Source organism: Larus michahellis, chromosome 4 (assembly GCF_964199755.1).
Source record: "Larus michahellis chromosome 4, bLarMic1.1, whole genome shotgun sequence".
Lineage (NCBI taxonomy): Eukaryota > Metazoa > Chordata > Aves > Charadriiformes > Laridae > Larus > Larus michahellis.
This window is the reverse complement of record NC_133899.1, coordinates 82,198,477-82,223,698: the sequence shown is the minus strand read 5'-3', so window position 1 is coordinate 82,223,698 and position 25,222 is coordinate 82,198,477. Positions and strand designations below refer to the sequence as shown.

Here is a 25,222-nt window from a genome sequence, read left to right as displayed (position 1 = left end):
TTCAGTGTTCCTTCAGGTGCCTTTTGAAAATTACTTCTCTCGTCAACAGCACATGTTTAAAAGCAAAAGTCCCTGAAAAGGAAATGGCTTTTTACAGTGAAAATCTGTGCTTGGGCAGGGGAAAAGAGAAATCTGCTCTTGTTTCTCTGTTTTATGTGTGTCCCTCTACTTTCAGAATGCTGCAAAAGGATTAACCGATCGAAGGCAGAATGATCAAAGAAAGATTTCTCAGGGAAGGTTGGTTCCTCGTTCTGCTGGTTTTGAAAACTCCAAAGAGAAGCTCTCAGAACAAAAAGAAAACTTTGATCCACGTAAACATATGGATACTTTACCTAAATGCTCCCCTTCTGGTGGTGATGGTGGCAGAATGTCTCTTAACACTTGCGTGAATGTTTGTGAAAATGAACTTGGAAAATCATTCCTCAAGAAAGCAAAAGAAAATGATGTTCCTTTAAGAACCCATCTACCAGGATCAGGAATAGGAAATATAGACTCAAAGGTAAAAATTCCTGTTCCAGAAATGAGGGACCATAAAGTTTCATGTAAACCAGAATTTAAACTGTGTGGGCTGCGTCCTCCTCTACTACGTGCTGTATCATGGGACAGCTTGGAGCCTGGACAGAAAGATAAAACACCTTTAAAATTACCATCTGAGGAAGATAAAAGCTTTGTTGTTGGTAATAAATCCACCAACCAATTAAAAGCATTCAAAGACCTTCAAATCCAAGTTCAACCCGTTCGAATGCAGAAATTGACAAAGCTCAGAGAGGTGAGTCCTTGTCATCGATTGTATCCTGCTTTAAAGTTATTTTCATGTCTTACTAGACTTTCAACTTGCTTAGCAGTATTTTTATCATTGCAAGAAACACAGTAATATAATGGGAAACAGTTTTAGCAAAATCAATACAGTATTGTATCGTGTTTTTCCTTTGCAACTTTAGTAAATTGTATCCTGTAACTAAATTCTATGGAATAATCCTTAGTTCTCTTTAAATATGCATCAGCTGCACTCTGGTCTTCTTCAGTATGCACACATGCATGTGCGTGTACTCTTGTGCATTCAGGTTTTGGACCCAGAAAGAATTGTAATACTGGTGTCAAGAAAGTACTAATTGCTTTTGTTGTGACAGAAAGGTCTAAAACACAATATATCTAATTTTTTGCATCGTTTACATGATCTATAAACAGGAAGCAGTTGATTAACAATCATGTCATTTGTAAAATGTACTTGGGAGTAAAATGATCTATTTTAATTTCTAAAGAGAATTTTAGATCTGAAGAATCTTTCATTCCTCAGGATGTAACAACATTCTCTTTAAAAGGGTCACTTGTGCTCTTTTACTTCCTTTGCTTCCCTGTACTATGCTTTTTCTGCTCCTTCGGAATTGTCCTCAGATCCACAGGCTCTCACAATATATTGACTAAGTGACTGATTTCTGTATGAGTGGACTGAGACCCACGTATGAACAGAAATCTTTAACTGAAGTTTGGAGATGATTACTGTACTCTTGTTTAATGGCTCACAAGCCTCTGCATATCATATTGTGAACTTTCTTTGGATTTAAAAATCACCTTTAGTTTGTTCAGCTGAATCTTTTTGAGTCCTGTACTGGTTGTTATTCTCCCTTCCAAGGGCAGTAATCCTGTCATCCAAGAATACTACTAGTCTTTGCAACAACATTACATTAGCAAGATATCAGGAAGCAGGAAATTGGTTTGGTATGATTTTTTGCTTATTGAAAATTCACAGAAAATGTCTGAAAGTGTCCAGAGTTTTAAAACTGGGTGTCTCTGAGAGCAGAGGCAAGTAGAGGATGGCCAAACTTACAGTTCCTAATTCTAACACAGTGCAAATATGTCGGCTTCTTGAAGGACAGACTTGGACTACAAAATCTACAAACTAATCTATTGTTAAATAATTGTCTAAATGATTGGTAAAAATTAAGAATTAAGCCCAGTTAATTATGAATTAATTGAGCAGTGTTTTGAAAAAAGTAGAAATGTCATGAAATGATAAACCATCATCATAAAACAACTACCACGTGTGTATAGCAAAAATGACCTTTGAAAGAAAAAAAAAAAAAGTAGTAGTTACTTTCCTTAGCAGCCTAATATGGATATTTTCTTTGGCCGTTAATATTTTAAGGTGAATACAGGGCTGACAGGTGAGGACCTCAAGTTCTGTACTTTGGTTAATTCATTTCCATTGCGTTGCTTGGGAATGGTGGCTTTTTTTGGTGGCATCTTTTCCTCTTTATATAACACACATATTCTCAGTGTATATGTACTGCAAGTTTTGATTAGAGACACTTGAGCCATATGATTTTGAAAGTCCTAGAAGGTGTTAAGCAAAAATAGTAGTTAGAATCAGAAAATTAATACAACATGATATATAATAGGGTGATATTTGAACTCTGTCTCCATTGGGAATTGTCTACTTATAAACAAAAGCAGGTGTTTGTGAATTTTTAACATATTTGAGAATATGAAATTAGAAAATAAGGAGATGATAGAAGGAGAAATAAGATAACAAGGTTTAATCCTTGAGAGTAAATTCTTCCCTACCTGTAAGGAGTAGAGGCAAAGTACAGTAACAGTGCAGCTGTAGTATACTACGCTTCAGTGTGAATAAATTCTACTGAATTTATTCAGTAGCGGCAAAGTGGCAAAGTCTCATATATCTGATTTTCTGAATTTTCTCTTCTTTCTGGGATATTTACTTACTACCATGGCTATATCCAAAATTACTTTTTTTGCTCTCATTTACTAAAACACTCATTTACCACAACTCAATTTTTCTACTTGAGTAGGGGCACATGTTGCAAATCTCTGTTTGCATGACCTGGAATTTTTCTAAATAAGGCATCTGTGAAATTTGAAATGTGTAATATTGAAGAGTGTGTGTGTGAATACATGTATCCATGCAACGTAGCATCTGACTATAACTTAATATAAATATCTCCATTATGTTTATTAACTGAAGTAAATGTTATATTTAGTGTTCACATGGCAGGGATATTTAAATTGAAATTTCTAGTTAAATTACTTAGAAATGTTACTGTTTTTCTTAACAGGAGCATATTTTGATGAGAAATCAAAATTTAGTTGGACTTAAACTTCCCGAACTTAGTGAAGCAGCTGAACAGGAAAAAGGTGCAGTATCATAAAAGCTGGAAGGAGTGTTTGTTTGTTATATGCTGATTTTTATAATTGACTAATATGGAGGGGGGGAAAAGGTTTTTTTCTTCAATTGCAATAGTAGTTGTAATGAAGCAGTCATGGAGGATTGTAGTAAATGATGAATGAGCGAGGCTAATAATGGAACTACCTGAATTTCTTGATGATCTGCACCAAGAAGGAACTGTAGGTATTATTACAACCAAATGAAAAGATACATACTTGGAACAGAGTCTAGCTTGTACTTAATAGATGGAGGACAATCTCAAGTTTCAGTGACTTTCTGAAAAAACATTTCAGCAGTGATGGATTGAATGGATGTGACCTCTGCAAGATACTGTGGCCATAAGAATAAATTTGATCCTTGAAAGTATAAATAAAAGATGGAATGTTTTATTCCTGCTTTTTTACTTTAGTATATGTGTGGCAAATATTGGAATGGCATGTTCAATTCTGGTCCACAGCTCTATGTCAGTGTGGATAGGTAAGAGTAAGGCCAGAGAACAGACATAAATGTGATTGAAGGATTGGAAAAATGTCCCTTATAATAAGGGAGGGGAGGGGGGATAGCTCAATTTGTATGATTTTTTCATAAGAAAAAGGCTTAAAACTGTACATAAATGAAGAAACGGAAATCTGGCACTAAATGTTTTTTTCAATCTAACACAAGCAAATGAGATTTGACGCCTGTAGGCTGTATTTTAAAAGATTCAGATTGGAAATAAAGAGCAAAGATATAATCCTGAGGACAATTCAATAACTGGAAGAACTAAGTAGCAGAAGTGCTGAGCAATGAATTGAAAATATTTAAACCACAACTGTGTATTTGTTTGGAAGTAGTTAAGTTGGAACTTGTTCAGAGTGTTTTCAAGGCCACATCACTAACTGAAATGGAGATGGTTAATATGAAAGGCGCTCAAACTGATTGTCCAATATTTGATCCAAAGACATTTTCCATTTTTCCTAAAGCTGTTCATTTAGCTAATTCATAGATTTGCTTTGGAACTGTTTCATAAGGCCTTAAAGTTTCTTTCACACAGGGCAATGTCTGAGATACTACTTTTCATGTTATCTCTGGAAACAGGCTCATCTTCAGTCTGAATGAAACAAGATTAAAAGAGACTTCTTGTCCTCTTTCTGTATTTAGTGACTATATCTTTGGATTCTTAGATATGGTAATATTATTTCTGTCACTCTGCTAATATATCATTTCCCAGAAATTATTTAACAGGCTCTGTTTGAAAGTGTAAAATAGTTGCCATTTTACCAGCCTGTTAAATAATTTTGGCAGATTTGAAACTTTTGAGGAAAACATTATGAAAAGCTAGGCATTATCTTATCCAGCTTTTCAATCAAGATCTCATGAGCATCACAAGCTTTTTGAAGTCTATTAACTTATCTAAATGATAGCCAGAACATCAAGGGTCAGCTCCTTGTCCCCAGTGGGGAAAACAAGTAAGGGGTCAAATCCTTAATTTGTTAGGGAGACTTACTTCCTTACATTGTCATAAAAGCCACCCTGTGCTTTTTAACTGGAGTAGTAATTTTGCTTAAACAATAGGAAATAGCCAGCTACTTCATTATTACAGTTATGAATCAAATATACTGGCTCCATCATGTTTTGCTATCAATGCCAAGTTATTGTGATTATCTTAGTAAACACAACTTTGCATCTACAGAAGTTTAGATAAGTGGGATATATTAGGTCTGGAGACATTGTGATGTCAGGCTGGCTTTTCATGGTGACACGCATGACTGTTCTTAAGTAAATACTGGAATTTTTAAATATAAAGGAAACGCACAGAACTAAAATGTAGCTAGAAAGAATCTCCTATTCTTTTCTGTCTTTCATGTTAATGCTCACCACATTTACAAAATTTGAGCTTTTTCACACATTTTTTTTTGCAAGTCTAAGAATCGTTCTGTTATGCCAGATGAAAAGGAGAGCTGTACAAAGATATCTTCCCGAGTTTGAGATTCAGACTGGGGAACCTGACTTTCCTATAGGAGAGTCCTTCATTAAATTCTGGTAAGATAGTAGGAGATAAGGGGATTATTATACGTGAAATAAAAGGAAAATAAAAAAGTTAAGTAACATGAATATATTTTAAATACAAGGTTGAGAAGTAGAGAATGCAATTATAACTTTTATGTCCTGTTTCAATGAAGATGTAGTGCAAACAAGTACATTGTAGATTTTTTACCACAAAGTCTGTGGTATGGGACATTATACTAGACTTCATCTTGGCAGGTAGCATTAAAAGCCTTAGAAAATAAAGTATTCTATTACAAAATCTAAGCTAAAGTATTCCGGAAGTAGTGTAACTGTACTGTTAAAACACAAGTGCAAAATACTAGGTTAGATGTACCAGTAATGCATTTGGTTTCAGTTTGAATTCTAGGAAAAATACTAATACAACAATTATTTTTCAGTGCATTAGAGACTGTCAGAGCACGTATTATTTCAGTCTTTCTACAGAAAAGATGACAATTTTACTGATTACTTTTGTTGCCGTTGCTCAAAAGGAAGACAGGTGATCTTTACTTTAGCAGTAAAGGAGAAATGAGTGATGTATCACCATATGCAATAAAGGAAGTAACATTCTGCATGAAGGGATGGACCTTTTCGTGTTGTTCAGTTTTGCTCCCAGAATTGGGGTGAAATCCTCGTTGACTTTAAAAAGGAGACAGGCTCAAAGGTTCTATTTGTCTCTGAGATGCTGACCATTAATAGTTAATGCATGACTTTTCAAATAACATAAAAGTTTTTTATCTGAAAATGTCTCTAGGCCCTTCTCCTCTCCCCTCCCCCACTGAAGAGGAAGAGACAAAGAATAGCTCTGATGTCATGCCCAGCATTCCTGATGTATTGCTGCGAAAACTACGTGTGCACAAATCGCTTCCGGGAAGGTAAAAGCTCATTAGAAGTAGAAAGACATCATCTGGGGGAAGGCACACTAATGGTTTCCAGTGAACTCCCTTTATGGAGTTCCATTCCTAGGGGATCCATATAAGTACACAAATTGCTGCATTTTAACATGTGCAACACAGATTTTTCTGAAAAATTTTGGGGAGTGCACCAACTTCGAGTAACTGGCCAACTGTTTAAATTAGACTGTAAGTTCTACATAAAAGCCTGAAACCTAACTTGCATGCTACAAGTTCATTTTTTATACAGATTTTTCTATCAGTCTGTCCACTCCTGGTTTTCAGGATTCCTGCTGCAGATATAAAATCATGTTGAAAATGTTAGTATTTCTTGCCCCCCCACCCCCACCCCACCCCACCCCTCCCCCGAAAAATAATCAGGCCAGATAGTGCTTTCCAATGGTAAAATTTGTGCATGTGAGAATTCTGCAGGTTTTCTGGAGGTGGTGATTTTTCAGGCAAATGGAGTTTATTTTGCAAACATAGTTGAAGGACTCACTCGTGAATTCCCTGTGCAAGTAGGCATTTATCAACAGATTGCTTAACATCTCCCATGGTTTAAGATTTTCTCCTTTCCCCCTTATGCAATCTGAAACAGTATGTCTGCATGTTAAGGTTGTCTAGGGTAGCACCATACAAGAGATCATTTGAAACTAGAGCTATTGTTGCACAAGGCAATGTAACTATAGCAAGGGAATCCTCTGGTCCATACTATTCTGCAGTGGAGTCATGATAGACTATACCTGCCAGGTGTTTGTCCAGACCTTTAGAAACACTAATTTTCATTCTGATTTGAGATTACTACTATGCAAACTTAACATATTCCTGGCAGGATTTAAGTGGAGTTTTCCTTTTTTCGGGGGAGGTTTATGTTTAAAATGATACAGAAGTCTATAACTTCAGAAAGTATTTTGTTCTGGCCCAAGAAATACAGGGAAGAAAGCTCAAACGACGCATTTATTACAACATGCCTTGCATACCTTACACCACTGATAACTTTAAAGACTGAGAATATTGTATTTTGTATTGGATTAGAATAAAGATAAGCTTCTTCCATATTTCTTCGAAAGAAATAAAACCATAACACAAAAATGCTTATTGGGCATTAAAACCATTCCAAACACATATTTTATCAAAACTATTCCTTATTTCACCCATGCGTTTTTATACTATAAATGCCAGAGGCCTTCAGTCATTGCAAGCAGTCAATATGTGTTCTCTGTGCAGGTGAAATTAATATTCAATATTTGTTGTGAAGGAACTGTTATATACAAAATTTTCTATAAATGAATGCATGAGGTGAAGAAGTTCTAAGAGACCATTGCTTGATTGCAATCAAATACTGAAAAAAAAAGTAATTTCATAGCTAAGTACAAAATGGGTAAATGCTGAACTGGCTTTGAGGATCAGATAAGATAGAGATCTTCTGTTTTTCAGGTAGTATTCTTTAACCAGTTGGCTTAACCTATTGAATAAATACACACGTAACTTTTGATTCTTACTATAAATTTCTCAGAATGTTCCCAGCCAAAGGAAAGGCACAAATTTTTTCATTCTGTGTGTTGTGTTACGTAACACATATGGATGCTTGAACTTCCTTCTAGAAGGACTGCTCCTTCTAGTAGGCTTCCTCCTAGAATAACAGTAAGTAACATAAGTACTAATACTTCAGGCACAAAATGATTTTCCAACACAGGGGACACACTGGCCTCCTTTCTTCGAGTCACTACTCTAACTCTTATTCTACCCAACAAGAAAAATCTGCTGCTTATTGATGCCAGATGCATTGATTTCTATATTTGGGATTAATGGTGCAATGAATATTACAATAATATTTGAATTTTCTGAAAATATCATGCACAGTGCATGATACTGCCAACCCCAACTCTGGCATCCACTAGAATTTGTATATACGGCTGCTGTCAATTCTTTCAGATGTCTCTCGTCTCTATTCACTTGCATAAAACTGAATAGCTCTCTGATGTTGTGGAACAATTGCAGGGAATAAGAACCTGTAAATTCAAACACATGGGATGACTGCCTTTAAGTGAGAACTTGCAATATAATGTCTGTCTATCTCATGTCTTTTATAGTATTCTATGAAACTGCATTTTGGTAACTTTTTCTAGTTTTTGTATAGTCAGTAACCATTCTTGTGGTGGAAAACTCATAAAACTCAAAACCTGTATTTTGTCAGTGTCAGGATCAAGGTCAGAATCATTGTTAGGTAACTCCTAACAAAGTTAGCAGGCAAAACAGGATATTTTAGTATACAGTGAGCTGGGGTTTGAATTCTGGCCATCTGTGATTATCTGTGATCATCATCGTGAGGTTTCAACTGCTCTTGTACTTGTAGTTTATCACAATGTAGTGCAGATTGCCAGAAACTTTGGTATGTTTTTGTTAATACTCAGGTAATACTGTGCTGTTGCTTTAAAAAAACACCCTAGGGTTTAGCCACAACAAGTACAATTGAATTAATTAAATACTGGTTTCACTAAAAGAAACCATAAAGTATTTAAAGGTTGCCTTTTGTTGTTCTTTTCAATAAAATATTACACAAGCTTTGTTTTTAGAGGCAAAACTAATTAAAATGTGACTTTTTTCTTTTATTTCTAGCTCCCCTCCACTTACTGAAAAAGAAGTTGAGGTAAGTATGTCCTTAAACTCATTTTTTTAGACATATGCCTTAATTTCAAGTGGTTACTGTAAGTCTAAGGGTGGTTATTAGAACCAGGCAATGGGGAGGGAGGTGTGTCCAAAAATATTTCTCAGAAAAAAACCATATTGAGCTCAATCAAAATAACAATTTTATGAAATATGTGCAATTGTCCCGGGCAACATAAACTGTAAAAAGGCCTAGAGTAGAAATAAGCAAAACACTTGTTTGCACGTTCTTCATAATAAAATATGCATTCATTTTGGAAATAATTATAATATATTTAAAGTCATTTAAAAATTGAGATTAAATGAGACCAGAAACTAAATGAGTTAAGTTGTGGTTTTGTATTGGCCAATAGGAGCTTTGGGGCAGTTTTTTTGATGATATCTTGCAGTTAATTCACATAATTTTTACTTTTTCAGTTCAAGCCAATAATTTTTTTTGTAGGTTGCTCTTTAACTTGCTGGCTGTGTTTCTTCTTTTTTTTTTCACATGCCAGTGAAGAAAAAGTTCTTTATTTACATTGCTCCAATCTAATGGAACTGTTGGTGTCTGTGCTTTGCGAAGTATTAATCCTAAGAAATAATGCATCTGGTAAAGAAAGAAACAATCTTTAAAAGCAGGGTGCAAGAGAATAAAAATGTTAGCACTTAATCTTTTGCTGGCTTCAGTGGTAGGTGTTTATCCCTTAGGTAAAACAATGCTAATGGTGAGCTCATCCCTGGACTTCCTCTGCACAGACTATCTGTTTAAAAACCTTGGGGACCCTTGGAGGAAGTCCAGCTAGAAAACAGATCCATTGTGATTCTGATACTTCTGGTAGGCTACTTCCTTCATTTTGTCTCTGCTCTACTGATCTCCCAGAAAAACATTCAGGAAAAAAGGCAGCAACAGATTTATTCATATTTTAGAGGAAGTAAAGAGAAGTGATATTTGAAACAATCTAATTTTAAAATATTTTCAATTTTCTGTTTCAATAGTTATTTAAGCACCAAAGTTTGTTAAACACATACCTTATTCATAAGTTGTTATTCGAAGTTTACATTACTGTCACACTTATTTAAAAATGCCTTTTTTTAATCCAAACAGAATGTATTTGTACAACTTTCCTTGGCCTTTAGAAATGATAGTTACACCTTGGAATCTAGAATTAACCAAGCAGAGAGAGAGAGAAATCTTACTGAAGAGAACGCTGAGAAGGAACTGGAAAACTTTAAAGCAGCCATTACGGTAAGAAAACAACAATAGTGTTTTTTCCGAACTATAGTGTACATGAAAGTGCACACAATTTTGAAGCCTGTGTGGCCATGCTTGCTTGTACCTATTGTAAATTCAGCCCCAAAACTAAATTTTCTGCTGTTCAAACTCCTTGCTGAAGCTGCTTACCACTCTACACAAGAGAGAGCATTTTCTGCCAGAGTGGGCCACCATTGCTGGGAATACATAGAGGATGTTGCCCTACATCTGACAGACTTCAGGAAAAAATCGTATGAATTTGCTGTTCAGTTCTTGGAATAAGCCTGTGACAAACCTAAGAGCATTCAGAACTGCAATTGGAGCACTGATCCATGCTCTCCTGGGCAAGACCTTCTTTAGCAGTAAATTTGAGGTGTCCAGTTAGGAGAGATACTGAAATGATCTGAAGCCTGAGTCCTGAGATTTGTAGCCTGAAAAACCCCTTAACTGCAAATAACAGAAGGCAGTATAGGAAAGGAAAGAAAACAGCAAGTTTTACTTAAGGGATACATGCAATCTCAGGATCAGTTTATGGGCCCGAATACACTTTCTTTCGAGCTGCCTCTGATGTTCTCTTACCAACAGTAGTTTTCAGTCCTTCTTGCCAGCCTTCACTGGATTTTCTAGCTGAAATGACAAATATATCTTTGAGATGTGTCAACCTAAGTGCTGCAAACATTTTTGTGCAAAAAAGGAAGGGATGCTTAGATATCATGATTATAAATGAAATACCTGTAGACCCAATTTGCATATTATAAGAGGTGCTGCCATACTTTTGAGAAATAGTTAGGAGAACATATGATTCTCCCATTTACTTTATGAAGAACATCATCAGGTAAGAAAGGATACACTTTAAAAAAAAAATTGTGGTGTTTACATCATTTCATGTGAAATTCCAAATCTGCATTTCCAGATTAATCGTTCCTGAAAAAAAAAAAAATTTGTATGTTTTGCTGCTCTTCCCTCTGTTCTTGTTTGAAGAGCAAGCAGAAACAACCTATTAAATCTCAGGTGTTTATTTTTTATAATATTTTGTATACATGCACATTTTTACAACTAGTGTGTAAAGGCTCTTAAAACTGAAAAAAAAGTCTATTAGATTTGACCTGTTTTTCTGTTAATCAGGCACCAAGAACCATGTTGCCAGCATGGGACAAATGTGATCAGCTTTTTCCTCCTTTATGCAGTTCACACACTAGTCTGGCTTTTACAAGCTTTTTTACTTAATTTATAACAAAGTGGAAACTGCCATTCTTAAAAAGCTTTTGTTCTGTACAATGGAATAAACAAACAAGCAATTAAATGAAGCGATGGCCTCTGTATAATCTGTGTCATATTAGATAGACTTGTTCCAATCTCAGTGGGAGGCTATCATCATTTCTGTAGGACAGGCACATGTTCTATGGGTCAATGACAGTTTTACCAGTCTTTATGATTTTTTTGTCAATCTTGTGATAATTTATGTTTTATTCAAAAACCCAACTTCAAGAGAAAGCTGATTTACATGAACTTCAGGTTTGTTCAAGAAAATAAGCAAGTTACAGTTGCCAAGAAAAACATGAAAATCCGAAATTCTGTGTGTGTTTTTCTCAAACAGATTCCTTTATGCTTTCTTGGGTCTTGCAGTCAAATTTCAGATGCAATTTATTATCACATATCATTATTAGCTTCAGCGATAGATAAGAATTTTTTGTTGTTGCAATTGTCATTTTGCCAGATTCATCAGTCTCTTGGCTGTGTTTCTGCACCAAAGGTTTGCACTACGAATGCAGTTTCTCAAAGTTACTGGACATCACTCCTTTCTTTTAAAGGGGGGAGCGAAAAAGAGGAGGAGGAGAGATTATTCTTTTCACACATCACTTCAATGCATTGACTTACGCTTGCAGTAATACAAGTGAGGGATTGCAGAGAACTAGGGCACAATGCAGGTGGTTGGAGGGAAAATTGTGTGAACTGTAAGACAGTGATTTAATTACTTAAGAAAACCCCATTGCCAAAACTGGGGCATCCTGAAAGTGCACTTTAAGAATATAGGAATCATCCAGTATCACAAAGGCTGCTTGTGAGTCTGAACTAAATTGTATCAGGTTTTCTCATATCAAACTTTTCTGTGAACTCAAAACTCATTCAGTGAAGAGGTGTCCACTAAGGTTTTGGCTAATAAAACATCTAAATTCACTCTTGCTTTTGGTAACTAATCCCAAGGAAGTTATATGCTTTGATGCTTTCCAATATTAATCTGAGCTATCAATCAAAGTGATGATACTAATCCAGTGCATAAATATATGTATTGATTGACAAAAAATGGTTAAGAAATTGCAATTACCGTTTGACTTACAGGCTGTATTAATTTTTATTACTTTTTTATATTTGGAATTCTTGAGACTATAATGTCTTACTTTCCAAATAAGTGAAGTATCATGGAACTGAAAGAACATATGGCCTTCTTAACACCTTGTGCACAGTGAATTAAAATGTTCTTTGTGTTTTGATAATCATTTGTAAGTACTAGTTCAAATAAACTTGGCATTTGTAAAGTTCACAGGTAGTGAGGCATCATTCATCATTAATTTCAAAAGGAAAAGTATTGCAAATGTGCTTAGCCCTCTTTAACTCCTTGAAAAGTGTGCCTGCAGTATGCAGTGAAGCATCAGTCTGAAACAGAGCAGCAACACTCTCTAGGTTATCTCTGGTGGTAGTGATGGCTCTGCTCTGGGGCTAATTTGTCAATGTGTAGCTCTGCCTAGACAGAGGGCAGTCTCTGCCCTGCTTATGTGGCTCAGGCTACTTTATCTGAACTAAAACGGGCAAGACATGATGATAAAGCTTATGTATTTTCACTTCAGTCTTCAGCTCACTTATGGCATCACTATGAACACAGAGAAGCTTACCAGAAGCTATTGGAGGATATTGCTGTTCTGCGGCGCTTAGCTGCTAGACTATCTAGTCGTGCTGAGATGGTTGGAGCTGTGCGCCAGGTAAGAAGATCCTGGTGTCTAACACGTATGCTGGCTGCACGCGTTCACTCTTTCTCTTTTTCAGCCATAGCTGGAGGTTATATGAATTTGAATTTTATTTACCATTATGACAGATTAAAGGTGTTTGTTATAGTGTCAGATAAGATACCATTTCAGTCTGGAAATAGAATTCGAACAGAAGATTACCCATGAAGCTATTCAACATTTGTACAATAGGAGCGTATTTATTATTCAGAACTATAGCTACATCACAAGAAACTTATTTAAAATCAGTGCAGAATGAATAAGAAAACTTTTTTGGGTCGAAAAGCTCATCTAGTTGTCACCTACCTTTGGCAATAGCTTAATCAGGGAACTATAAAGCATATAAGAACAAAGCAAGTATAAATGAGAACACAGCAATACCTCCTAGGTTCAAGACTGTTGCTTCTTCCCACTAAAGTAACTAGACTGATGCCAGTGACTAAGACCTTTGAGGGTCTGAAAACAAATGTACGTATACCACATAACTAATAGATAGGCACACAGACAGACTGTATAAATATATGACAAAATAAATTATGATATTCTGTGTATATATATGAATGCATGTGCATTTGTGTTCCAGTTAGCTTAGGAATTTTCAATCATGGAGGTACCAATATTTCTATAACAACAACTATTCCAGATTTAGCCCTGACAGGGAACATACACATAGAGGCAAATGATTTATTTAAGAACCGTAGAGGTTACCTGAGTATTCCCCTCTTTTCTTCCTTAGGAGAAGCGTATGTCAAAGGCAACAGAAGTAATGATGCAGTATGTGGAAAATCTGAAAAGAACATATGAAAAGGATCATGCTGAACTAATGGAGTTCAAGAAACTTGCCAATCAGAATTCTAGCAGAAGCTATGGTGCATCTGGTAAAGAAAAACAAAATTTAAGGGTTTGTCTTGCCTCTGTACAGAGAGATGTTGGTGCTATTAATGATAAAAAGTGAAATATCATGAAACTTCTTAATGAAGTTCTGATCTACAGGAGTAGATGTCAAAAAGTTATAGATATAACAGTTAAAATATTTAATATAAGCCATACTTAATGCTACGGTACAGTAACATAAAATCACTATTGCTTACCCAATTCTGATGAGATCCAATGACATTTCCATTGGCCTATGCATAGGTACATACACGTAGTTTGCACAGTTTTAACACAGCTACCTCTTAGGTGACAGATAATGGCAAAATTTCATTATTAAAAAGATTTTTTCTTTATGAAACCTTTTCTTTGCTAGTTTTCTGGAAACTGAAACTGAAAGCAAAAACTTATACATGGAGGCAAATAGTGGGCTTTTGCCTGATCTTAGTAAAGATAGTAATGGTTCGATTTTTTGCAATTATTTCAAATTTCTTTTGCAAGTGTAATTGAGACCAGAACTGTATGACAGATAAATATGCAGTCAATACAGATCTTGTATAAATATACTATATCTGAGTTTGAAATACAAGCTAGGGGTCTATTAATATTATTTATAGATACTCATATAGTCTAAGACTGTTCTTTATCTGCTGTTTTTATGCAGAAGATGGAGTACCTCGTTCATCTAGATCCATGTCCCTTACTGTTGGAAAGGTATTTCTACGATATAAAGAAAATGAAGTGAACATTTTATGTAGTGAAATTTCTTTGTCTACATACACTCTCAAAACATAGTGTTGTTAAATTCTCAATATTGTTCATGTAATTTAGTGCAAGTGCTTTGTCATTTTGGATACATGATTAAGTATGACTTTGTTCAATAATAATGCTTGCTGGGAAGATATAAATAATAAAGGGACCTATTTGTTTAAGAAGGATTGTATTCCAGGCCACATACCTGTGCTCCAGAGAATGACTTATATCCTGTGCTTTATTCTAGTTCCTCAGTGAGGAAGCTGAACATTGGATCAAAACTTACTGTATCATTCAGGATTCCATGATCATACCACTTTTGTTATCGTTATCATATCATGTTCAGAGTAGCTTAGATATAAATGGTTATTTTTAAGTGGGGCTCATTTTTCAGTTAGCATCAAAGTATCTTGTTTGTTTTGACAAAGCTTTCAGAGTGAGAGATTATCTCAAGATTGTTTTGGCTTGATCAATTAATAACTTTAACACGGCCAGTGTTCCATTTCTGCAAAACTTCCAAGTGTTGGAGATCGTTTATTACAAAATTTCCTAAAACAACTAGTGATTTGAGACAGCCAAATCACAATGTAACCATTATGAAATTTGTTGGTCAAAGGCACTATATTCTTTCTATTATTTCTTTTCATATTTTTATTTGCTTGGGTTGTAGTTCTTTAGCGCCTCTGAGTGCTGGATTGAAAGAATTGGAGTACAGAGCATGCTGAGGGCAAGACTGGATTTCAGAATGAGAACCAGATAAGTTGAAACAGAAGTCCAAAAAAAAGATGAAATTTAACAAGGCTTTCAGTGTGGAGGGAAAAGAGTAGCATCCCAATACACCACCTCTTTTCACACAAAGCACTTGCCATACCAGACAGTACTAGAGTACTTTTTTGGGGAAAACCACAGCCCTAACAGCCATTTATCTTAATTTTGTTCCTAACTCTCTTTTCCCCCAAGGGACATTAACGTACATCTTTGTCACACCTATTAACTTGTAGAATGTTCTTCAGCCTATCTTGTTGTATGATAGAAAAAAATGTTGTTTGTCACAGAATATGCCACGGAGGAGAGTCAGTGTTGCTGTTGTTCCTAAATTTAACTCCTTAAACATTCCTGGTCAGTCACCAACAGCTTCACCTATACCTTCAATGCCTTCCCTGGTAAGTAAACCCCGCAGTTTAAAGATACTACTTTTTGTCTAAACCACTTTTGCACAGGACCAAGCTAAATTTACTAAAAAATGTAAGCTCTTTCATTGTTTTAATTTATTTTGACTCCGTCCTAGTGAAGAGGATGGACAAAGGTGATTCCTGTTGTGTAAGGGACATACGCCTTCAGAATCTATCCACTTTGGACAGAGTTGAAGAGGGCTAGCTGGTGATTCAGAGCCATTAGACGTTAGCTTACACAATTTGCCTTTAATCTGTAGTAACATACTGGAAAGAAGTAGTAAAAATGGTTGTCCCCTGTGGGAGAGAAGTTCTAACTAGAATGCATAGAGGATGATTGGACTGCTTCTCTTCATTGCCAAAAAGTCCACTAAACATAAAAGTATGTAATTAATTACAGAAACGTATGTGGAACAAATTTAGAAGTTCTGTCATGTTCTGAGATTAGTGGAGCTATCAGCCCTTTGCCTTGACTTTTTGTTTATAAAATTTTCATAAATTAAATGAGAATCTAATCTTAACCTAATGAATCTATATAAATGCTTTGAAAGAAAGCTGCAAGGGATACCAATGGTTCAGAGATGAGCTAAGATGGCACATAACCTGGAAATTATGCAGTTTTCTGTTAAAAATGTAGGGCTATTTAAACGACAGGTGCTGCTGAGACGCTAAATCCATTTTAGTTTTAAGAAAACAATCTGTTTGTGCAATTTAGTTATTATGTACTCAGGGTCAATTGTTTCAGGAACCAAGTGTGTTTGTTTACCATAATTTATTATTATTTATTTTTGTTTAAAATTTTCCATTGAGAACTTAGCTAACAAATACATTTCCTAGGTTAATATGGAGAGAAGCAATAGAGTAAAGAGAGACTTTTCTTGGAAAAAATAAGCAGGGTAGAAGGGAATTTTGCAGAAAATTCTTCTTAGTGTGTAAGTCCATTGTTTACTGTGGTTAGTAGGAGTAATTTGAAAGCTCTGTGTTAAAGACACCTTGCTCGTGGGTGTGGGAGGAAACCTAAGCAGCACATTGACTTTGTCATTTTACTGAAGACTCATTTGAAATTAATTCATGGATGTAACATTTATTGCTGTTTTTCACTTACAGTCTGAATCACCTAGTAATGGAAAGAGCAATCTAACAGCTACTCCTGTTCTGCCAGCACTTTTAGAAAAGTGAGTTTTCTCTAGTTCATCTCATTACCTATTAAATCCGGGTATGAAATGAAAGGTATATAATTCCTATCTTTCCTGGCAGAAGTTGTACTAAGGCATAAGGCATTGAAATCAGTGACACAATATTGGCTTACGTTGATTTACGATCTGGTAACTGTTCTTTACTATGTCACCATCATATTGTTCTTTTCATATTCAAAGAGTTTACAAGCAGTATCAGAACTAAATCGAGCCTGCTATAATCATTAGAACTCATCAAGTAAAACTGCAGCAGAAGATCATACATTTACACATTTGAGTAGGCCTGCCTTCAGAACTTGACAAAACTAAGAGTATTACATGCAATGCATGTGGCTTTTTTAAAAATATATTTCCTGGAAGGAATTAATGCTGTATCTAAGTTGGCCATCAGCAACCCTGGGTATGAATACTCCTTAACTTGACTATCCCAGTAACAGAAGTTTGTGTTCTGCCCTTGCCTTTTCAATGTGTGGCCATCTAGTAAGAGTCGTACTTTGAAATACTATGATATCCAGCATCATGTAGCTTTTTAAATTTATATGAATTAACATAACTATATGAAATTCAAAAGTATAATTTATCATAATAGTAGATCATCAGAATTTTACAGAAGTCAAAACAATGATTAAATCGAGTAGTAATTCTTTTTTTAATATGAAATGAACATTCAGCTAAATTAAAGCATTAGGTTTGAGATTTTAGTTTTAACAACGTTAGATTTTAGTTATAACAGCCAGAGAAGTTTGCATTTTAAAATTAAAAAATAGAGATACAAAAGAGGACATTTTGGTTTTCAGCCTAAAAACAAGCAAAATATCTATAGTTTTCTAGTACCTACAAATTGCAAAAATATTTTTCATTAAAACAATTGCCCTTTTGACTCTGTATTACTTACCATTAGTGTAGATGTCCTGGCTGGATTAAGGTGTGGTGTTGTTATCCATTTTCCATAATAGTTCTGTAAGTCATTCCATGGGTTTAAATAGTACTACTTTTGGAGCAAGATAATAGTTTTATGGACAAGGAAAGCAAAGAATTGCTCTGATGGAAAGCATGTGCATCTGCACATTTCTGGGAAGACCTTTTAAGTTATTACAGTTGAAACATGTAGACACATAATTTAATTTTATGCAAGTTCTTGAAATGTAAAGCTTCTGTAGGAGTAGAACACAAAGATGGGAAATATGAAAACATGTGAGACTGGGATGAGAACAGAAGACATACTCAAGCTGTTCTCCAAGGTCCTTGTAAGCAGTTACCATTATGGATACAGGTACTGTTGCATTTGCAAACCTATGTGTGTAAATAGTCTATTCATATGTATAATCAGCCTAGATTCAGTCACCTTTACAAATACTTATCTCTTTCAGGAAATGTTGCACATTCTGAGGAAGTTGCTTGCTGATGTTTCAGAAGTAAAACTTACTAAAACATCACATTGATTTTTGTTGTTGTTGTTTTTACTACTAGTATTATTACTACTTTGGTTGTTCAGACTGTTTACAAACCACAATAAAATGTCTGCAATACTAATTTAAATTCAAGTTTGTTAGGATACTTTAAACAAGCAAATTAAAAGCTTTAATATATGTAGAATTCACATCAGTACAAAATATTGATTTTCCCATATTTTAGATGAGTGCTGAGGCAGGACAAAATTTATCTTATGTCTTTTTTTTATCTCTGTGCTTTACCGAGAATGAAAATATGCAAGAATTGGGAAAAAATAGTGAACTATGCCATTAGTTGTTACAATTCAACAGAACTCTGCAAAATTTAGACCATCCTTTGAAACTGTACAGAAATTCATGGGGGGGAGGGAACACCTTATCGATATTTCTTACTGGATCTTAAGAAAACAAATCATGTTATCAAGTAACAGAAGTAGAACTTGAAATTGAAGTTTGAGTGTAAGTATGTATGCATGGGACAGCTGCTATAGTAGTGTAAAATTACATAATTCAGCAGAGTTTTGTATATTCGAGTACTTCAAGATTATATTCATAATGTCTTTAAAGTCCAAGTGAAAATAATGTCTACTGTTAATATGACTTCTTGAGAGAAACTCCTTTGCCCACAGATGGCATCAATCAGGATGAATTATCCTGCCATTGATTTTAGTGTCAGAAAAATAAGGCCTACAAAAAGGGTTAGATTCTAGAAGTTGAAATAGAGTCCACTGTTGAGCTTATTAAACCTTGACTTTGATAGATTTGCTAAGTCATGTCTGAATCACTTAAAGTCTCTGTCACAGACTTAAATAAATAGGGACAGCTGAGCACTGCAGAAAGACAGCAACACGTAATGGCTTGTCTTTAGACTAACTGCTAAAAGCTTTTACTTAAGAAAAGTTTTAGTGACAAAAGCTATGTATATGTTTGTATTTGTTTACCTGTGCATCAGTTCAATGTACAAACTCAGCAGAGAGGAGTACCTAAAAGGCAAATAAGAAAGAAGTTCTGTTAAATTAATATGTGGTATTATTTCTATTGTTTTCCTCTGATGAAGTAGGCTACAATTTCGAAGATGATTTTTAGAAAGTTGCGGGAATTATTTTAAAGAACAGTAAATAAATGCCATGGATAAGCTGGGAAACAAATGTTCTGTTCTTTTTTAAAGAAGAAGCAGCAAAATGCAAGTTTTAATACCTTAAAAACATATTAATTATTGTTCTTAAATTGCAACATTTTGAAACTAAAATTTTGCTTAGTGTTTAATTTTTTTCTTTTGAAAGATGTTTTATTTCTCTGATGTACATTAAAGAAAAATCAGGAGTCACAAAATTGCATGTGATTGTTCTTGTTCAGTAGTATACTCCAAATATAATACATTTCAGTGCTGTTATTTTCTATTTGTCTGTTCCTTTTGTCTTGGCAGTGGTAAGACTAATGGAGAGCCTGACTGTGAAACTTCTACTTCTGCGCTGACACAGAGTGGGTTGGAAGAAATCAATCGTGAAACGAAAGCCAAGATAGAAGAGGAAGCGTATAACAAAGGGTGGGAAAATTTTATGTTAACTAAATCTGTAAATATGTGCTACCAGATGAGGACGTATGTTTTTAAAATGTAATTTTAAATGCAAAATGAGTGACATAATTAATATGAGCTCCTAGAAAATGGTCATAATTGAAGCAATTTGGGAAACAATGTGAGTGAGCTTCATTCATTATGTTTGCATCATAGCTGTTCACATTCATCTTTTATTAATGTTAGCCAAACTGTGGGAGAGCAGTTATATCAGAGATTCAGAGCTAAATGGGTGGTTTTAAGTCGATAGTGTTCAGCTTCATGATAGGATAATCCTAAAAAATTTTCTGAAATGTTTATTCTGAAAAGCATACATGGAAATGCGTAAAGAGTAGGTATCCACTTTTGCAATAAACTCATGTTGGTTGTGTTACCAAGTGCTTTACACAGCATGTTTTAGGGAAATTAACAGCTTTGGGATCTGTTTCTAAATGTCAAGCAAAGAACATTGTACTATGTGAAGAATGAGACAAAAATTTTGATCTTTTACTGCAGAATCCAACAAGCCATCTATCTTTAGCATTGATTTACACTTATTTTCCATGAAAATAAAATATCTAGAGGGTGTTCAAAATGATTGAAAAATAATAGAGAAATACTTACCAACTCCTTTACAATAGACAAAAGTTGTGCTCTGCTGAGAACTATAATCTCTTTTTCTTTTTTAAGATGATAAATTTGGTAACAGAGCTAATAAAATCTTCTGTTAAGGAAGGGTGGCTCTCTGTGTGCGATACTTATGGTCTTTAGCTAGTTTTTACTCATCTGAGTGCTGCAACACTGCTACTTGTGTTTTATTGCATGTAACAAAAAAAGCTAAGTTTTCATTACATAGGAACAGAGTTATACAGCATGCTAGACTAAGAAAAATGTTTTTTTCTGTTAAAGCTATCAGGAAGGCTTGAAGAAAACCAAAGAACTTCAGGAACTGAAGGAAGAAGATGAAGAGATACCAAAAGAAAGTCATGATGAACATGAAGAAAGTGAAAATGAAGATGAGATAAAAAACCTGAAAAGCAGGTGAGACAGTGGTGTAATATGTCCCTACAAGAAGAGCCACTTTTTTCTATTTGTGGTACCCAATCAAGTGTTCTATACTATTATCTTCACATGTTTTCTTCCAGTCTAGGGAAGTGTATTTGAAATAACAGTATTTTCACAGAAAGGCATATTCTGAGATACCATAGTTGCAAAATGCAAAATTTTTTATTTTGATATTTCAACTAAAATTGTATGTTGACATCAAGATGTTTCATCTTGATGGGGTTTGGTTATCATTTGAAGTAAAAAATAATTCCACAAAAGTTGTTTAGATGCCAGAATATATGTCTCAGTAGGCATACATTGTCTCATGAAAGTTGTAATTCAGGAATCTGATGCCCATATTTGTGCCATACGTCATTCCCAAAGGATCTTCACAGGTGAGTCTTTCAGTATATCTACAAAGTAAATGCAGATTAAGACAAGCTCCTCAGCTATGCTGAACTTGCTCTGACTTGGACAGGCAGGTGTCTACTCTCTCTGGAAACTGTCTAGATGCAGCAGAACCGCACTGTGATGGAGTTCCTGCCTTTCAGCAATTACATGTTTACATCTGTACCCGATGCTCTTTGTATGGGGAACTTTTGAATCCTCTGCTTATTACCTGAAGCATTTAATGCCTAACTGGAAAACTTTTCTGAAATGTTCAGCTTTTCTTAGCGTTAATTATTGAATCTCCTTGGTGGTTCTACCACCCAATTCAATATACCTGCAATTTCTTGCATGTTAAAAGTAAAGAGACTTTTGCGTTACAGATGAATAGAATGCTGGCCAAAGCCAGTAATATTTTATTAAATAAAATAAATAAATTATAAATTATAAAGTATTATAATGTATATTATTAGCAGTTTTACTATATTAATAATAATCATTAATAGTAATTTATATTACTAATATAAATTATAAATATTGAATTCCTACCATTGCAAGCTAAGGTAGGAATCCTTACATGATCCATAAGAATTTATTTCCATTCCATAACCATTATGGTTATAAACATATGTTAAGTTGAGATTTCAGCCATATCCAGAAGGGCAGCCATCTTGCTAGTCATTAAACTCTTAGGAAGAAATGGTTAGTTTAGTTGCACAAGCTATGAACAGTGCAGAATTTTACATGACATCAAGTTCTGAGATTTGCCAGTTGACAGGTGGGAGAAATAGAAGTCAAGTTTACAGTCTTCAGCCGTCTTGCAAATATCACCCACGTCTGAGTGTACAGCTCTTCTTAAAAGAACTTAGCAGTCTGATTCTTCTTTGGCAGGGTGTTTGTATTTGGAAGAAAGATGGTGCACCATACATTTACGAAAGTTTTCAAACTAAAAACTTTAAGATAATAAATTTGTGTATGATTAATATATAACAGTTTTCTTTTAATTTTACAGCAGACTTGAAGTCATCATTAATTATTTACATATACTGTACCCCAAACTGTGTAAACACTGGAATGTGGTATGGCTTGTAGTGGCTGCGATAATCATTTTTGCTGTGGTGTTGGGAATCTACCATTCATACAACTCCTGTGATGAAAAATCAGAGGGACCTGAAGGGAAGGCCAGCTGTTCTGCTGCCCATCAATATTCCTGGTGGAACTCAGGATTTCAACATGAGCAACGTACTGAATAATAAAGGAACAACCATGTATTTATGGTACCTGAGCAAGTATGCATATTAGAACACAGTTGTTAAAGGTAGTGCTTAGTCATCCTTATGGTTGTTAAGTGTGATCTGTTAGACAAGTCAGTTACTCCACACCAGCAGGTTGGGGGATACATTGTGAACATACCTTGCCAAAATGACAATCTCATAAATAATCCTGTCTGTCCTCTTATTGTAAATGACTCATACAAATAAAGGAATATTGAATCATGATAAGGTTGTGGCAGTAACTAGCAAGACATTTAAAGGAATGATTTGCACAGGACATTGCTATCTCTGCTATGATTTTGAAGAAAATTGTAAAACCTGCATTTGCAGTTAGTGCTTTACTTTGCATTTCCTGAATTTATTGGTGACTGTTGAAGTACTCTAATTAATTTCCTTTTTCATGATTATTGGGTAGAAATAGAAGCTCTTCTATGGGAGGTTAGAATTATATTATCAGACCAAATGCCTTGCTGATTAAGTAATTTTATAAGAGGAATTAACTGTATAATTATTTGAATGGAATACTAAGTACATGCATAAATGTGTTTTATGATATACTCTAAGAATGGGACCACCACTTTTTTTAAAATGGGATGCACAACAAAACATAAAATAAGGTGTAGGTGACACAGTTGATACCGTCAAATAAATCTGGGAACTCCTGATATATAAAAGGGACATACTTTGCAAGAAGTGTGTGTATGCCACTCAGACTCACCACTATTTACAACAAAGAATAGTTGCTGTCTGGAAGGTTGGATGTGTCGCCTAAGCCCAAAATACAGCAATCTCGGATGTTGGAAGAAATCTTCAATTCTTTATTGAAAAAAAAAAAAAAAAGAAAAAAGTCTTCAAACCTGTGTATATAGACGTTCACACTAAGTGGACTCTGCCCTACTGCTAATACTGGAAATAGATATCCTTTGAGATCTGCACTAGGAACACAGTTCTGCACACAGCCAAAACCCTACCAGTGCCTAGGTGAATCAGGACATAAAGGGAATGAGGACTTTGAAGACATCACTGCAATTTTTTAGTAGTTCCCTTTCAGAATCTGATGCCAAGTATGTAACTGTTCTGATATGCTTTCAAAGCTGAACTATCAGGACATGATAGATTAATCTTTTGCCCAGATTTTTTAGCAGTTCTGCCTATTCAGGAGTTGTGAGTTCTTACACAAGAATCTGAAAGCCTGAAATTTTTAGACAAGCAATTTCAAATGGTGAAGCCATTATCTATAAAGAACCACATCAGCTAGGGCTGAGACCAAAATGCATGTCACTTAAGGTATACCTTATGTACCTGCTGAACATCACTTCTGATTGAAGATGATCTATGTTTGTCTTTCCATAGCTATATGCTTGCATCTAACCACAATATCAAAATCAGTGTGACACTTGATTGCACTCGTGTCTTGCATTCTTCTGGCATTTTCTGACTAACAGGTCTGTTGACCAACTGAAGGACAAGTATGTTATGAAGTACTGTAATTTCAGTTCAGATGAAGTTAGTATTGTCTTGTTTTCTTTTTGTGTAAACACTGAACCTCAAGCTAACTGTCAAAGAAAACAGGTTTCTAACTCAGTCAGAAATTTAATTCACGTATCTGGCACTAGTAACAAATATCCTGCTGGTGAATTTTGTTTGTTACATCTTTAGCCACATGTTTCTTAAGAGACATTTATATGGAGAAATAAAATAAAAATATAAAATAATAATAATAATTTAAAGAAAAAGCAGACCACTACCACCTTTTTTTGGAGGGTGGGAAGTCTATAAGCAGTTGGGAGGTTTGTTTTTTATTTTAAAGTATATATTGTTGAGGAATAATGTGCTTAAGGAAGTTCAAAAAGGATAATGGGAAAGTGTCATTTGGTCTAAAATTGTAATTGGTAAAGAATAAGACAGAAGAAGGTTTCTTGCAAATTACTTAGTATCTGTTTGGTTCAGTTAGAATATCTGACTATGAAGAACTACTGTGACATTTCACGTACTTTCAGTATTTGAAGAAATCTGTCAGTTGCTCTTTGAATACTTAATTAAAATCAGCTTCTTTAAGTTAATATTCTTTACAAATAGCATTGATAACTTAATAAGGCAATTGAAGGTAAATAGGTAAATTGAAGGTAAATAGTCCTGAAGATTCACAAACTCCTATGCCAAAAAATTATGGCACATATTTCATTATGGGATTGTGGAAATGTTGGGCTGCACTGAGGAGAAATAATTAACAATGCCTATCATTGAATTAATTCGCTCTTGTTTACATCTGCACTCATGTGTGTCCAACACCTTATTTTAAGTACATGTAGAAAGTTATTGATACCAATAGGACTCCTGAACTGCTTAATGTTAAGCATGCGCTAAGTTGGGTTTTTTTTGGTCTGTGGGTGAACGAGGTCTCCATCCTCTCTTGGAACTCAGCAGACTGGCTTTTTGTGGACTTAGTGCACAAGGGCGGATTTCCGTAAGTAGTTATACTGATTTGAACTGAACTACTTGCATGTTT

The 25,222-nt window shown here is 34.9% G+C and overlaps 1 protein-coding gene across 44 annotated transcripts in view; it reads left to right on the top strand.

Moving 5' to 3' along the window:
- Positions 1-24,398, top strand: part of IRAG1 (inositol 1,4,5-triphosphate receptor associated 1) — a 90,087-nt gene extending 65,689 nt beyond the window's left edge. For 40 of the 44 annotated variants that reach the window (XM_074585986.1, XM_074585975.1, XM_074585948.1 and 37 more), the window contains 13 exons: positions 176-769; positions 3,075-3,153; positions 5,967-6,087; positions 8,725-8,755; positions 9,857-9,997; positions 12,850-12,981; positions 13,742-13,883; positions 14,543-14,592; positions 15,687-15,794; positions 16,911-16,978; positions 19,877-19,996; positions 20,915-21,046; positions 22,452-24,398. In XM_074585986.1, the coding sequence (XP_074442087.1) occupies positions 176-769; positions 3,075-3,153; positions 5,967-6,087; positions 8,725-8,755; positions 9,857-9,997; positions 12,850-12,981; positions 13,742-13,883; positions 14,543-14,592; positions 15,687-15,794; positions 16,911-16,978; positions 19,877-19,996; positions 20,915-21,046; positions 22,452-22,692 (1,959 nt within the window). In that variant the 3' untranslated portion in view covers positions 22,693-24,398. The remainder of the gene's footprint in view (positions 1-175; positions 770-3,074; positions 3,154-5,966; positions 6,088-8,724; positions 8,756-9,856; positions 9,998-12,849; positions 12,982-13,741; positions 13,884-14,542; positions 14,593-15,686; positions 15,795-16,910; positions 16,979-19,876; positions 19,997-20,914; positions 21,047-22,451) is intronic. The other 4 variants (XM_074585965.1, XM_074585964.1, XM_074585971.1 and 1 more) reach the window with 1 other exon arrangement.
- Positions 24,399-25,222: the final 824 nt, after the last annotated feature.